The sequence below is a fragment of the Aulostomus chinensis genome, chromosome 9, assembly GCF_037954235.1.
Source record: "Aulostomus chinensis isolate RoL2024-O1b breed Wild chromosome 9, RoL_Achi_v1.0, whole genome shotgun sequence".
In the NCBI taxonomy this organism is placed as follows: domain Eukaryota; kingdom Metazoa; phylum Chordata; class Actinopteri; order Syngnathiformes; family Aulostomidae; genus Aulostomus; species Aulostomus chinensis.
The window spans coordinates 26,231,535-26,245,652 of NC_141328.1; the positions used below are offsets into that span (position 1 = coordinate 26,231,535).

Here is a 14,118-nt window from a genome sequence, read left to right on the forward strand (position 1 = left end):
TCTCCTTCTCTGTCAGTTGCAATCATTTCTCTTGAAACGGAACTGGAGGCATGCTATGCTGCCGTGCCGAGCTCCCTCACCTCTGATGCTCATACGTAGGCAGCATCTGTACCTGCTGAGTGGCTGTCCAGCCCTGGCTGGAAGATGGTCACATGGGAGAGCACCTGGGCGCAAACCTCCACCTAAATAATAGATACATCTCCCAGAATCAAAGTAACTGACTCATTCATTCCCTCATCATACTGCCATCGGCATCAGCAGCTGTTATATAACGACTGAAAAGGCCAGTTCAAACCTAACACGGGGCTCGGCTCCGTCTGTCTGCCGCTGCTGAATTGGCTTTTTTTCAGATTTCAAGTCTGCATAATGGACTTAAAAAAACCACGCGCCGGCGGGATGGAGCCACAAATGCGTCATGATTATAGACGGGTCCAAAATCTCGTTATGAAATCCTCTTTGTCATATTGGGTTGCTGCAATTCATTCATGAGTAAAACGTTATGCAATCCGGGCAGCGTGGCTGTGTTTTGGCTGGCGGTGAAGGTCAGAGTTCACGGGGAAGGCAAGCAGCGATGCTCATGGCGATGACCTCATCCCCAGTATCTGATTATATTCAACCAGCCACTGACGGGAACCAAGACGAAGAGCCCGAGTGCTTTTTAGACGTAGCAGCAGTTTCCATTCATCAAAGCGGTGTACATTTAAATACATCAGCAGGCACACAATTAAAAATAGAGGATCGATTGCCCTCAGAGGGGAGCCTCCTCGCTGGGCTCCACTATTGACTGAAGCTGAATAAATGAACGCACACAGGACACGCCCTTCACCCTGCGAAGAAATGCCTCGGCGAAGCCAAAGGACATTCTGTCCAGCTCCTCCTCACGCTGACGCCCTCCCCTCTCCTCCCATCTCCCCTTTCAACCTTGCATCCCCCATCCTCTCTTCACTACCCTGCACCTTCACAGCCATGCAAATGTACCCCCCCCCCCCCCACACACACACCCAGCGCTTGCTTTATATGGAGAACATTTCATCAGTATTTCATGCAGCAGATTTATGCTCTCAGGCTCCTCAATCTCCTCCAACTGTAGTCACTCAGCCTCTAACTGACTCTCCCTTGTGGTACCATAAAGCCTGCAGCCTCTTCATATCTGGCGCCTCCATATTTACTTCTAAAGTCTGGGATAAAAATGACCCGCCATCAAGTTAACGTAGGCACCAAGAAGCATTTTTATCATGAACTCTACCGAGGAAGTCATGTTGGTGCATTTGTCTTTAAACTACGATGCTGATTTTTCACCAAACTTGGTTTTGGTATGGACCAAGTAAGAACCCATTAAGATTAGTCCTAGCGCCACCTGCTGGCAAAAGTAAATTACTTCTTTTTCATACTTTTTTTAAACTCATCCCAGATTCATTTTTTTCAAAAAGCCTTCAGAAATTAGTTATGAGTTGTCGTGAAGACTTTGGGCTTTTAATCAAACAACCGTTGTTTTTCATGTATTTGACGAGTCACGCCCGTATGACATCTACATGCCAGATTTAAAAGGTTGTTATAGCAACACACATCATTTGATTTACATCAGATTTACCCTGTGACGTCTTCACGAGATGGACAGCGACATAATGCATGATAAGTGTGTATTTTCTAGCACCACCTAGTGGATGTAGGAAGTTATCTTTGCACCACGGTGCAGTGTTATTCTGCTGCATTAATCAAAATCCAAATATTACCAGGTCTGACCTCCCTGTCACTCTTGGGATTGGCCACGCCCCCAAGCATGCTCGTCACCGCTTGCAGCTTAAATTAGGGCTCCGAGCACAAACGTCTCGGGTGCCAAAAGTTCATTACTGCAGTTGTACGAGTGTTGTCAGTGAGCAACACACTCCGAAATTTTTTTTTTTTTTTTTACAAGAATCACATCCTCCATGTTGTTACTAAGATGAAAAAATATCACAACCTGGCACCGTAATGGAGAAGACATTAGGAGCTGTGCCCTGTTCCTCCATGCATGCTTTCCTCTCTGCCTCATTATAGCTCTCCACTCTCAAAGTCAGACGCAGTGTTCGGTCTCCCCTGGAGCGCAATCATTGCTGTTTGACTGGAGAACTAAAGAGAGGACCTCTCTACCCGGGCTTGATGTGCCACTATAGTGGCCGTATCCACTGAGAGCTGGATAGAGAGTTTTTTTTTTTTTTTTTAAACAACAACAACAAACAAAAAACCACCTAGTGCTTCGTAAACAAGCCCTGCAGGTCAGAGTTTAAACTCGTCCACTCTGGCTTGATGGGCTCTTAGCAAAGATAACGAGAGGGACGAGAGGGAACTTCTTTCTGCCAAGTGACTGCTGCTGCTTCCCCTGCTGCACCTCTGACACGCTGACAAAATGGCAGAAAAACACAGAGGCACAGAAGGCTGAGGCAGATGTGGGCTAAAACGGCTGCTCCTTCCAACCAGCGGTACGTACAGTGCATCCCAATTATGTCCAACAAGCCAAATCACTTCTGACACAGGGAGCCGAACATTTCAGAGGCGATGATTCACAGACTATTTGGAGTCTTTTCCTGCCCTCATCTAGGGACCTCATCTTATTGGCCAAGTGCAGGGGCACGGCTCCCGTTGCAGAGACAGAGGATTATACTTGTTTTCACGCATAGTTAATTAGCAGAGGCTGATTTGTTTCCTCTGGGAGCAGCCAGCATGCATCCTTTATCTCTGCCCCGGAATGGGGAATGGACTGATAGGTATTAGAAATAGAGGAACGCTTGGTCTTCTGGTGTCTCGCTTATCTCTCCATCCTGTCACACCAATCAGCAGAACTAAATCACACAGGGCAGCTGAAGTCATTTCTCCCAGACACGGCTTGAAGTAGATGCCCACTGGGTCAATGCTTTCACCCGGCAAAGGTAATTACGCCAAATTATTACAGCAAAGCTTGTAATTGCAATAGTGACAGCTTTAATGAGAGAGTGACAACAATGTGTGCCCCGCCTCCTGGATACTTCCATTGTTAAAGGCTTCCAGCAGCGCGTCACGGTAGGCCAACACCTGCAGCCACGTCTCCGTGATTTACAGAAGTGGTCTCCACCGGCGAGGCGCGTGTGGCGGGAGCACGGCCTGTTGCCGAGCGATGGGAGAGCTGGACGGGAGAGCTGGACGGGAGGGGCTCTGCCTTCATTAAAGCCGACCGCGTGAGCTCCTTCTCCGGGATATTATTGCGGAGTGACCTCGCCTCATCCCTGCACTTGTGACCAAAATAAAACGGCAAGTGTTTCCATGGAAACCAAGAACAGTCCAGATGTAGGGTAAACAAAGACTATATAGGTTTTTTTTTTGGGGGGGGGGGGGTTGTTTCTAAATTCTAATTCTCCCTCAGGCACACTGCTGTTGGCCAATTTTACATCAGTACGTGTCTGATTTTCTCCACCCAGAGGGAAGTGACAGTGCAAGCAGTGCAACTTGACCCCTGACGAGCTTCATGCTCTGCTTAGCTACAGTTACCTGCGTCAGACGCAGTACTATCTGACTTATTTAGAACTACTGCATCATTAACAGTGCCTTGGGTGTAAAATCCTTGTCTACTTGTTTATCTGCACGATCAACACCAGCTGCTGTTGCTCAACGCCTTCAAGAGAAAGAATGAGGCATGGCAACGTTTATGGGAAAGCTGCATTTAATGTGATCGCTCAACAGCAGTTCACTTTTTTTTTTAATCAATTTATATAAATAGAAAACTATCACACAAAGCAAGGCAGCATGATGAATAATCACAAATAAATGTGGGTATCAGTGTGTGTGTGTGTGTGTGTGTGTGCAGCTATCAGTTGCATTCAGTCGTGTATGTTGTGTAAACTAGTCAACTTGGAGACAAGAGTGTGTGTTTACCGTGTCAGCAGAGAGGCCAGGTGGAGCACAAAACACACCGCTGTGTGTAAACATCATTTACATGATGGTGATCGGCCCTTAGAACCGAAGGGATCGCTTTGGCAGTGGCGTTAAGGAGGATTCTTGTGTTGTGACTCCTGGTGGTATCGTTTGTGAAATGTGATCCCGGTCACGTCAGGTGAAGAAATGTCCTTCTGGCTATTTAAGAGTTTGTTACATGAGTCACTGTCATTTGAGTGCCGCCGTCACTTAAGTGCCGGAGGATCTCTGCCTGCTTCGATTGGTGGATTTGCCGACAGAGGCAGAGAGCCACATTGTAACTGCAGAAACGTGAAGTGAACATGCCGTCGGTCAGTCAGAGAGGCTCTGATTCTCTGGACGTGAGGTTGACACGGGTCAGGCTGGTGGATCTGTGCTAGAAATCCATCTGGGCAGGTACGCCGAGAACAAGAGAAGCCACCTCAGATTTACCACAGAGCCAAAACAGTCGGCGAAAGGCCGCGGGCTGTTGCCAGGCAACACTATCCCTATCACAGCAGGAAGTAGAGTCGAACAGAGCATTAATCACTTTCGGCTCCATCTCACAAGAGGCACTGAGCTCTTATGCTCTGGCCAGATGGAGGTTTCACTCACACCTGAATTTCCTGGTTTTTCACTTAAGGCCTCGTGGTTTTAAAGAAAAAGACCTCCAGTGGGTACGTTTACATGCTTGACAGTCGCACATGTGATGACATATACGGTCTAATCCCTGTTTTCTAAAGCAAGAACAACGGTTAAATCTGTTTCAAAGCATTTATTTTATGCTTGGAGAATTCATTTGGCTCCAAACAAGCAAATCCTGAGGGACATCTGCCTACTGTTCAGTCTGCTTCAAATCTGCTTCTTTCACCTGCCAAAATATATCTTTTCAAGGCAAATCCAACTCCAGGGGAGATTCTGCAGTTGGAGCCACTCGATTGCTCTCATTTGTCTCGCACTGAATTCGCAGCAAAGAAGAGTTTGGACTTCTTCGAGGGGAAAAAAAAAAAACCCCAACAAGTTCAAGTTCCAGAACATCACAATTTGCCGTTTCAGTGAAAGAAACCGAGAGATCATTCTTAGGATCACGTTAATTGCGATCTGTTATTGCTAATGTCATCATTCAGTAATCAGGTGTAAATGTGCAAGGTATCAAAATGATCCCGTGTCTCCTGACACTAATCTTCATTTTGTGAACTGATTTCTGAGTGGGAGGCCATGGGTGAAGCAGCTTATTGGCAACTGCACCGCCTCTCACAGCTTTGCCAAAGCCAGACTTGCTGCAGTAAATCTGTGAATTGAGGAAAATCCAGGGGAAAAAAAAAAAAACTCAAAAAGCAGCATGTGGGTGGATTCATTTGAGTAAAAAAAAAAAAAAGACAAGGTTTCCCTGCTCAGAGGCATTCATAAACAAGAGCTAATCAAAGACATCAGCAGAGTCTGAAGGGGAGCAGGAGGGGTTGAGCAGATCCTTCTTGGAGAGCTGGACAAGTCTTTGCTCTGCTGCTGACTTGTAATTTGGACTACATAACAACTAAATAGTCACAGTTCAAGAGGTGGTTTACTTCTCTCCATCTTTAAAAGGCGCTTTACCGTAACTGCATTTTCATATCACGCATGATGTTTCCCACCATGTGTTGCTGATCCAACAAGGCGAAGCCTCGACTGGATCCCACATCTCCTTCTCGGCCTCAGCGCAGAGGAGAACGATTGTGGTCCACGCCTCTGAGAGGGAGGCAATGTGGCGACACAATAGAAATCAGGACGTGTAGTGGTTGTAACAAGCTGTCAGATGGCGCAGCGATGATTTACACCGGAGAGAGGAAATGTTTGACAGCTCTGGAGAGCCACGCTCAGCCGCCTGCAAGTGAAATCTGTCCTACTATAGAACGTCTCACATGACCCCGGCACGCCAGAAATAACAGACGTGGGACTTATATCGGTGGACAATGTGGCCGCGGCGTCACCTGCGCAGGTGTGTCACATGGTGCTTTACCACTGTTACATGCTAGCAGTGTATGGAGCCACCTGAGAGGCCGCGGTCAGAAATATTTGTGGGTAAAGAGAGAGAAAAAAATGGTGTTTTCGAGCCTGTGAGGTTTTATCGTGTTTTATGTTATTTTGTGGCCACGAGATATAACGTGTTCCCTCAAATTTATTTCATCTTTTTTTTTCAAGATATGTTCTGAAACAAGTTGTATCTCCTGGGTTCAGAATAACTGCAGTTAGACCAGTTGTATCTTGTGACTTCAAAGTAACTTAATTTTGGGAAAACAATTATATTTTGTGTCCTCAACATATTTTTCTCTCTGTGGCAACTTGCACAGCTCTGGAACATCTGCTTTTTTTTAAAAAAAAAAGTCATCTCATTTAATCTTTCCCTTTTACTTTTAGCCTTTCTTTTGTATGCCTGCCTTTTGTTCGCTCCTCCTCGCTCCACTTGATGCCTGCACATTTTGTGAATGACAAAAATTGAAGTGAATAAAAAAAAAAGTAGTGAAGCTTTTATTCAGAGGCAAATCTGCTGTACGTGAAAGGGATCAGGATTTGATGAGCTAATAAAGGTTACATGTGTGTGTGTGTGTGTGTGTGTGGGGGGGGGGGTCTGAGGAGTCTAAATCTGGCCTTGCTTGATGGGATCAATGATCTGATGACCCAAAATGACAGCTACCATTTTAACCTGGAACCATCTTCTTCCTCTGCTGCTTCCTTTGCTATGAGGACGTCTCGCTCGTCTCCTCCGGGGTGAATCTCCTCCGCAGCGCGTCTTCGGTGCGGTCACTCCCGGTAAACAGCGCCTTCTGGCTTCGAGCGCACCTCCTTCACGTCAAGCACTGCAGCGGCAGAGCTCACAGAGACACCAGAATGCCGGCGAGGAGAGACGCAGAGAGGCTGGCAGCCGCAGACTGCTCAACACCTAATGATCTCCATGGCTGCTGAGACCCGACGGGAGACGCCGGGAACGCGCCTGTTATTCGCTGCGGCGGCGTGAGGAGGAGGGAGGATATTCCTCCGAGACGCATAAACGCACCTGATTCAAACAAGACCAGCGCTTGTGAGTAGTTTAATGAACGCGTATTTGTCTTCTCTTTACGTAACCTTCGCTGCGTAATTTTGGCCCGGGTATTGGCTGCCGCGTGGAGCGGGATTACATTGGCGAGGGTATCTTGCGCTCTCCCTCCTCCCCGCATCCACTGTTGTCCTCAGCAGCAGACGCTCAGCCTCGCTCAGGCGGCCGACATCTGCATGTAAACAGACGAGGGAGCGCTTTGGGCTTTTTTTTTCATGAGCTGCAACGTGGCTGCACCTCGGTTGAAGGTAGGTGTCTGCTGTCTCTCGGTTCTCCATCTCCCGCCTCACGTTCCCCGCATGTTTCGTTGCTCGAGAGGAATGGTGCAATGCAACGATCGCACATCCCCTCAATAAATGGAGACTAGGACGATTTAGAATGTGAACCAGAGAAAAAAACAAAAAAAAAAAAAACAAACAAAACCAAAACAACAACAAAAACAGCCAGATTTAGATGTTTTGTTTGGTTCCTCTTTATGTTTATAATAATAAGATAAAGATGTGGATGGAGAGAGAGAGAGAGAGAGAGAGAGGGAGGTGAGCAGAGGAGGAAAATCAATGCACGTCCTTTTAGGAGTGTGAATACACACGGTTGCTGAGTGTAGGCTCAGTGTGTGTGTGTGTGTGTGTGTGTGTGTGTGTGTGTGTGTGTGTTTGTTTAGTGGAGGATGCGCACGGTGCAAATTATCAAGGGGAAAGTTTACTGTGCGCGAGAGACATAATGTAATGTAATGCATGTTGACGTTGCATGCAGGTGGGAGCTGGGACGCAGTACTGGAACAAGCTGATACTTTATAAGAATACTGCGTTTTAAATGTCACAACTGTAGAAAATTAGCTTTTGTATTAATTTGAGGCGTGCCTGTCAGGCGAAATAAATAATCCTGTGACATATCATGGACCTCTAGATTTTAATTGTTTCAAAAAGACCAGAAATACATAAAAAATAGTGATATGAATTGACTTTTTTAAACATCGGTGTCCTCATGCAGTATATTTACACATTAGATGGTCAAATACATGAGAATGAGTTACGCTTGTGCTTCTAAATACTGAATGATTCAACTCTGATGAGCTAAAAGTCCCCCTCTCTCACTTTTGTGCTTGTAAGGGAAAAGTGCATAACAGTTTCTTCATTTAAGAATCTAAAAAAAGAAAATACCACTGTGACAATGACATCTGCTGTCTGCCGGACTCACAAACAGAAGAATTCAAATGTGTGGCTTCATCTGCGTACACTAATTGACCATTTCTTGTGGCTGCTGGAACAAAATCCAAATCCCTTCGATTTGCAAAAACAAACATTCAACAGCGCCAGAAACAGCAGCACCTAGCGTCTGGCGTGGAAAAGGTTGTTCCACGTAGGAGCGCTGCGTTTAGTGCCGTGGTGCTGGGCAGACACCTTTGTTTACATCTGGATCTGACCTTCTTACTCTCAACTGGCTTCAGCTTGCTGCAGCGATGTACATGCACCTATCAGCTGCTCTAAATTTCAGCCTTTACTCTACTACAACATTTCAGATTTTTTTTCCCAGATGCAGCTTTCATTTCTTTGTGTTTGAATCCTTTTCCTCCGCTTCTTCTGTCCTGTTTACCTCAAAGTCAAGGCACTGAATGGACGATGTGTGTGGTGTACACAGTAGGAGAATACAAATCACAATTCAACGGACTAAAGAGTCCATCATTCGTATCAAGATAGAACAAAAAATGAAAATAAATGTTGTGAAAAGCGAAATCAACTCAAATATGAATTTGCATTAAAGGCTGTGATCGTTCGGCTGAGAAAAAACCCTGTCATATCAATTAATTGCCCTTCTTTCGACTTCTTTTCAGTCGTCACTCAGCGATGCCCAGGAATCCTCCAGCTGCTCTTCCGTGCTGTTTTCTGAGAGTGAGATCGTAGTAACCCTCTCGAGCATGTTGCAGCCTCCCGCCAGAGCAGGTGACAGCCTGTTGGAAACATTACCTCACAGGAGCGAGCGGCCCAGATGGGCCCTGTTCCTCACCCTCTGCTTGACTCTCGTCTGGCTTCCGGGGGCGATGGGATCAACCTTGAACTGCAAGACTTGCATCTGCGCCTCAAACATAGTGAGCTGCCCCAAGATGAATCTGACCAACGTCCCGACTGGACTGCCACTCTACACTGCTGTGCTGGATCTCAGCTACAATGAGATCACGCGGCTGCGGTCTGAGTGGACCCAAGTGAAGCTTCTGAAGCTCCATAAGCTCCTGCTCAGCCATAATGGTCTCCACTTCCTGTCTTCAGAGGCGTTCATATATGTGAAGCACCTGCGCTTCTTGGACCTGTCCTCCAATAGCTTGAGGCAGCTGGAGGAGTTTATCTTCGAGCCTCTGGTTAATCTGGAGGTTCTCTTGCTTTACAATAACCAAATTTCCCAGATCGACCGCTCAGCCTTCATTAGCATGATCAACCTTCAGAAGCTCTATCTTAGCCAGAACCAAATCTCCCGCTTCCCTCTGGAGCTGATCAAGGAAAAGTCCCGCCTGGAGAAACTCAGCCTCCTGGATGTGTCCTCCAACAAGATCAAAATACTGCCTATCGATGAGCTCCAGGTTCTACCTGCCTGGATTAAAAATGGGCTCTACTTCCACAGCAACCCTCTGCTGTGTCACTGTGACCTCTACACGCTGCTAGCTCACTGGTACATCCGCAAGTTCAACTCTGCAGTGGACTTCAAAGACGACTACACGTGTGTCCTACCTGGCCCGCTAAAGACACAAGTCGATGTTTTTGATCTCAGCAGTGAGGTCATGAATTGCAGTACATTCAAGGAGGCAGACCAGGAGGCTTTCCTGGAGCAAACCCTGAACCTGGGCTGTGACACCAAGCACAGGAACATGGTAAAGACCTGGACGCTGCCTGGCAACGTGCCGGTGACGCCTGGAAGCAACCAGACGGCCAAAGTCCTGCCAAATGGGAGTCTGCAGATTACTCCAGTGAGATCTGAGGACTCTGGAACCTACACTTGCATCGCGATGAGCGAGGCCTTCAATGAGACGATCTATGTGGTGCTGAAGGTTCACAACTTCACCATAAACGGGGGCGGGGAGACCCTGAACACGGCGTACACCACCTTAGTGGGCTGCCTGGCCAGCGTCGTGCTTGTGCTCATGTACCTTTACATGACGCCATGTCGCTGCTTCTGCTGCCCCAAGGGTAAGAACCGCGGAGAGGACAGCATCCACTCTTCTATGCTCAGTGTGACACCCACCCACGAGGACCCAGCGCTCAAGGCGGAGCTCAACAGGCATGTGGCATTCATAGACTCCAAGGACTTGCAAGGCCAAAATGGTAAGCTGAACCCCAACGGGGACGAGGAGGAGGAGGAGGATCTAGATGCAGAGGCCGGCTCTCTTATCAAGGGAAAGAGGAAGAAGTCAGTAGCAGAGTCCATCAGCTCCGTCTTCTCAGACACTCCCATGGTGGTCTGAGACGAGACGGTGGACGTCACATGACTGAGCGTGAGCCATGTTTAAATTAATGTTAACTGTGACTAGGTGTGAGACAACGGACGAAGCAGGTTTGTAATTCCTGACAAGAGGAAATGAGCAACTGAAAGGGAGTAAAAAAAAAAAACCAACAACAAAAAAAACAACAACTGCTTTGTTGTCAACGAGAACAATAAGCAGGACTTTTTTTTCCAGCAATTTAATCTGTAGCACCTAATATTCATACTGTGAAGGATTGATGGTTCAAGGGCAGTGGAAAAATACCGAAGTCTTACGAGAGCTAATGGTAGATATGTTGTTGACATCAGCACTCAGGAAGAGATCAACTGTGTCCAAAACACACACGATTCAAAGATTTATATATTAGTTGACAAAATAGTTCACATGTAGTAAATGTAGAAGTCATGGCTCATAATCAGACTTATTATACAAAGAGTAGAATAGATTGCATCGTGGGCAACCATCATAGAACAGCTCCATTACACCTCTATCGAGACGGGGCCTTGACAGCTCGCTGTCAAGAGGCTATGAATACACCCGCCGTTAACCTTGAGTCATCCGTAGAGAAGCAGCATGCCATAAACCTACAGTATGAGATCCCAGAAATATCTGTGAGTGGGATACAGGAATCGGATTCATCAGACATATAGTCATGTTACCAACAAACGCACAGACATATTAGAACTCCATCGCAGGTCATTCACACCCTCCATCGTCGCCAATACTGCACGCAGACAACGGCCCGATCTTCAATAAGTCATGTACAGATTTAGAAGAGGAGCCCCCCCCCCCCACCACCACCACCACCACCACCACCAGCACCACATTTGTAAAGGAATTGACTTGCATTAGAAAAAAAGAAAAAAAAAAAAAAGCTTGGGGCAGCAGGTCAGATCATGTTTATGGTATATAAAAATTACAGCCTCTTGATTACTTCCATTAACAGTATAACTCAAGAAAACTTAAAGCCTTAGACAACTGCACACGAGGAAGACCTGCAGTGAGACGTATCAGGTGCTGGGCAGCGTTCGGCAGACAGGTACAACAGTTCTCAGCAGGACAAACAGGCTTCTGCTTGCTGAATCCACCGGGGGTTTGACTCCTCTTGGCCAAGTTAGAGCATTTATTTTCTTCTGCCACTCTAGCAGGATGTTGAAGCTGCCAGCTTGAATTTATTTTATACTTTCCTATATGTTCAGATGTGCACCTTACACAAAACGCTGAAATATTTGATGTTCAACAGAACATTTGGTGTATTCATACGTCGTAAAGTATGTTAGCGTTCAGTATTTGAGCTCAGATGAAAATCTCCCAGCGTCATGCGGATTTAAAATGTAGCCGTGCGAGGTAGATGGCGTGTGTTGGACTAGCAGGTGGACTTCCCACGTGAGGAAAAACTTGGGAGCCAGAAGACGATGCTACGGAAGCCCATTTCTGCCATTAACGTGGGGCATAAAATCATAGCCTTGACGAGAGAAATATTCCCACAGCAAATCATAATTATGTGATAAAAAGGTCAAAAATTAGGTAGCTGAAAAGTTTTGGAGTGAACAGTTGGAAGTTTTAGATAAAATAGTGAGACGTACATCATCTCATGAATATCATTTGATTTTTTTATGTCAAAATAAAGCCTTTTTTAATCACAGAATTACAATTTGCTATGAAAATATTTTTTAAGGGTGAAGTCTATGTTTTTATTTTATTTTGTGTGTGTGTGTGTGGCCAAAATAGGCTTCCTTATAAACTTTATGAAAAACGCTGATGATGAGTTTGTAGCTGCTGACAGGAAACTTTTGCAAAACGAGGCACTCAAGATCTCTCAGAGGAACTTTGGGTTAAAAAAATCCAACATTATTTAATCTATAATGTAATTAATGGCACGTGCAGGTGTATGCAAAAATAAAAGACTCTCAGCATAAACTGGGGATGCGATTTCATTAAACTGTGCAGCATTTGACTCAGTACAACAAGTCCAGTCCTGCATAAATGCTAATTGCATCTTTTTCTTTCTTTTTTTTGATGGGATGCAGCTTCACTCTGCCTTCCGTGTCTTTGTCTTTCGGAGCAGGAGGGGAAAGGTTTGTTATCATGAGTCACAGCGACACAAAGCCATTGTCTCTGGCTGCTGGTACAGGGACAGCCTCAGTCCAGCGCAGATGTGTTTGCTTTGTTTGTGTGCCTGTCATTATTAGGCCGCCCCGACGTGAATTCAAAAGCAATCATTCATCCAGCCAATGAATGTAATGCCCTTTAAGTAGTCTGTAATTTGGGGAGGAAACGCCTGGAGCTTTGACTGGATGTTTGCTCCTCCACTGAGTCACGTGGCTGAAAAGTATAATACAAGGAAAGTATAATGGAAATGTGTTTTTTTTTAATGTTTCCAAGCACAACAAGTATAACAGAGTATGTAAAAAATTAAATAAAAAAAAAAACAGTCATCTTGATAATCAATTAGCTCCAGACCCATAATTTGATGCAGTGGGTTTTACGCAAAATTGGTGGAATATTCACTGTTGCTGCGCGCACCACAGCCTCTCCTGTGTGGGTGAGAAAAGGAAGTCACACTTTGAGAGGTGGTGTGTGAATCATTCCGCTCTCACATAGGAATACCAGGTGGAGAAATGGCGGGCATCAAAAATACCACGAGACGCACTTAAATAAATCCACATATAAATCAGGCTGGCAACAGCTGGCGGAGAATCTGTCCAATTTGAAGGAAAGCGTTGCCCGGCAGACTAGGAATATACATGAGGATTGGGGGGGGGGGCCTCAGGGTAGCATGACAAGCCAGTATATATTCACATAATCTGAAACAGCTCAATCCTACATGGATGAAGCACGCAGGGTTGGCCAAGAAACCCAGTCGGGTTAAATCTGGCGTGGCTAATGGGCAGCCTTCTCTGAGTAGTCGCTCCAAAAGTTGTGTGCAGAGAATTTGCTACTGCAAAGAGGAGATGACTCTTCAAGGCAGACCCGCCTTCCTAAATATCTATATATAAAGTATATATATAAATATATGTATGAAGACTCACTTTCCTGTGCTCAGTATTGATTAGTTGTACTGCTATGTTCTACCAGTGTACTGACTGTATCCCTGTATAATCCGATGTTGTTAATCATTTTGTCTGCCGCTGTGCTACTGTTAGTTGTTTCAACATCCAAGTCTTGATATAAATGTTTATTTTTTATCCAGGATGGGTTGAGTTTTTTTACTTGAACACCACTGGACTCTGCTGAGGGTCAAAGAGTGACGGAGAAAACATTATTAATCATTGATAAGAGTTGAAACATTCCATCCTAGCGGTCAGGGATTGTGTTGCCACAAGTGGTTTTTCATTCAGAATTTGACTTGGCACATAAAGACACATGGTGACAATGTCACATGACGTCCTATTATTCATGGCGATGAAGATGTCTGCCGCTGAGGAAGAGGAGAGGTCTGCGAACAAGATCTATGAAGCCAGCACCCATGAAGAGAAAAGTATTTTTTGTGTGTATTGTGAGAAAAAATATAGAGATTTTGAGCCCCCAATGTAGAACTCGTTCCCTCAACTTAGCAATTTTGAGGCCACGATATAACGTCAGCTGAGAGCGTCATCTCGTGGCCACAAAATAATCAAATAACAGGAACTAGTTATGTAGAACTAGTTATATCTTGTGACCTACAAACAGGTAG

General features: G+C 45.6%; 1 protein-coding gene across 2 annotated transcripts; it reads left to right on the top strand.

The window, feature by feature from the left end:
* The first annotated feature begins 6,549 nt into the window (after positions 1 to 6,549).
* Positions 6,550 to 13,635, top strand: amigo1 (adhesion molecule with Ig-like domain 1). Of its 2 annotated transcripts, none has more exons than XM_086214624.1 (2): positions 6,550 to 7,221; positions 8,805 to 13,635. In XM_086214624.1, the coding sequence occupies exons 1-2, from the start codon at positions 7,189 to 7,191 to the stop codon at positions 10,422 to 10,424; spliced, it is 1,653 nt and encodes a 550-aa protein (XP_086070750.1). In that variant the 5' UTR covers positions 6,550 to 7,188; the 3' UTR covers positions 10,425 to 13,635. The 2 variants fall into 2 exon arrangements, with proteins under 2 accessions (XP_086070750.1, XP_086070751.1); XM_086214625.1 differs by having other exon boundaries at positions 6,550 to 6,958.
* Positions 13,636 to 14,118: the final 483 nt, after the last annotated feature.

Excerpts from the sequence above, each read along its gene's own strand:
- amigo1 (XM_086214624.1), top strand. The coding sequence starts at position 7,189 with ATGAGCTGCAACGTGGCTGCACCTCGGTTGAAG. Across the intron at positions 7,222-8,804 it reads TGGCTGCACCTCGGTTGAAG|TCGTCACTCAGCGATGCCCA; the intron begins GTAGGTGTCTGC and ends ACTTCTTTTCAG.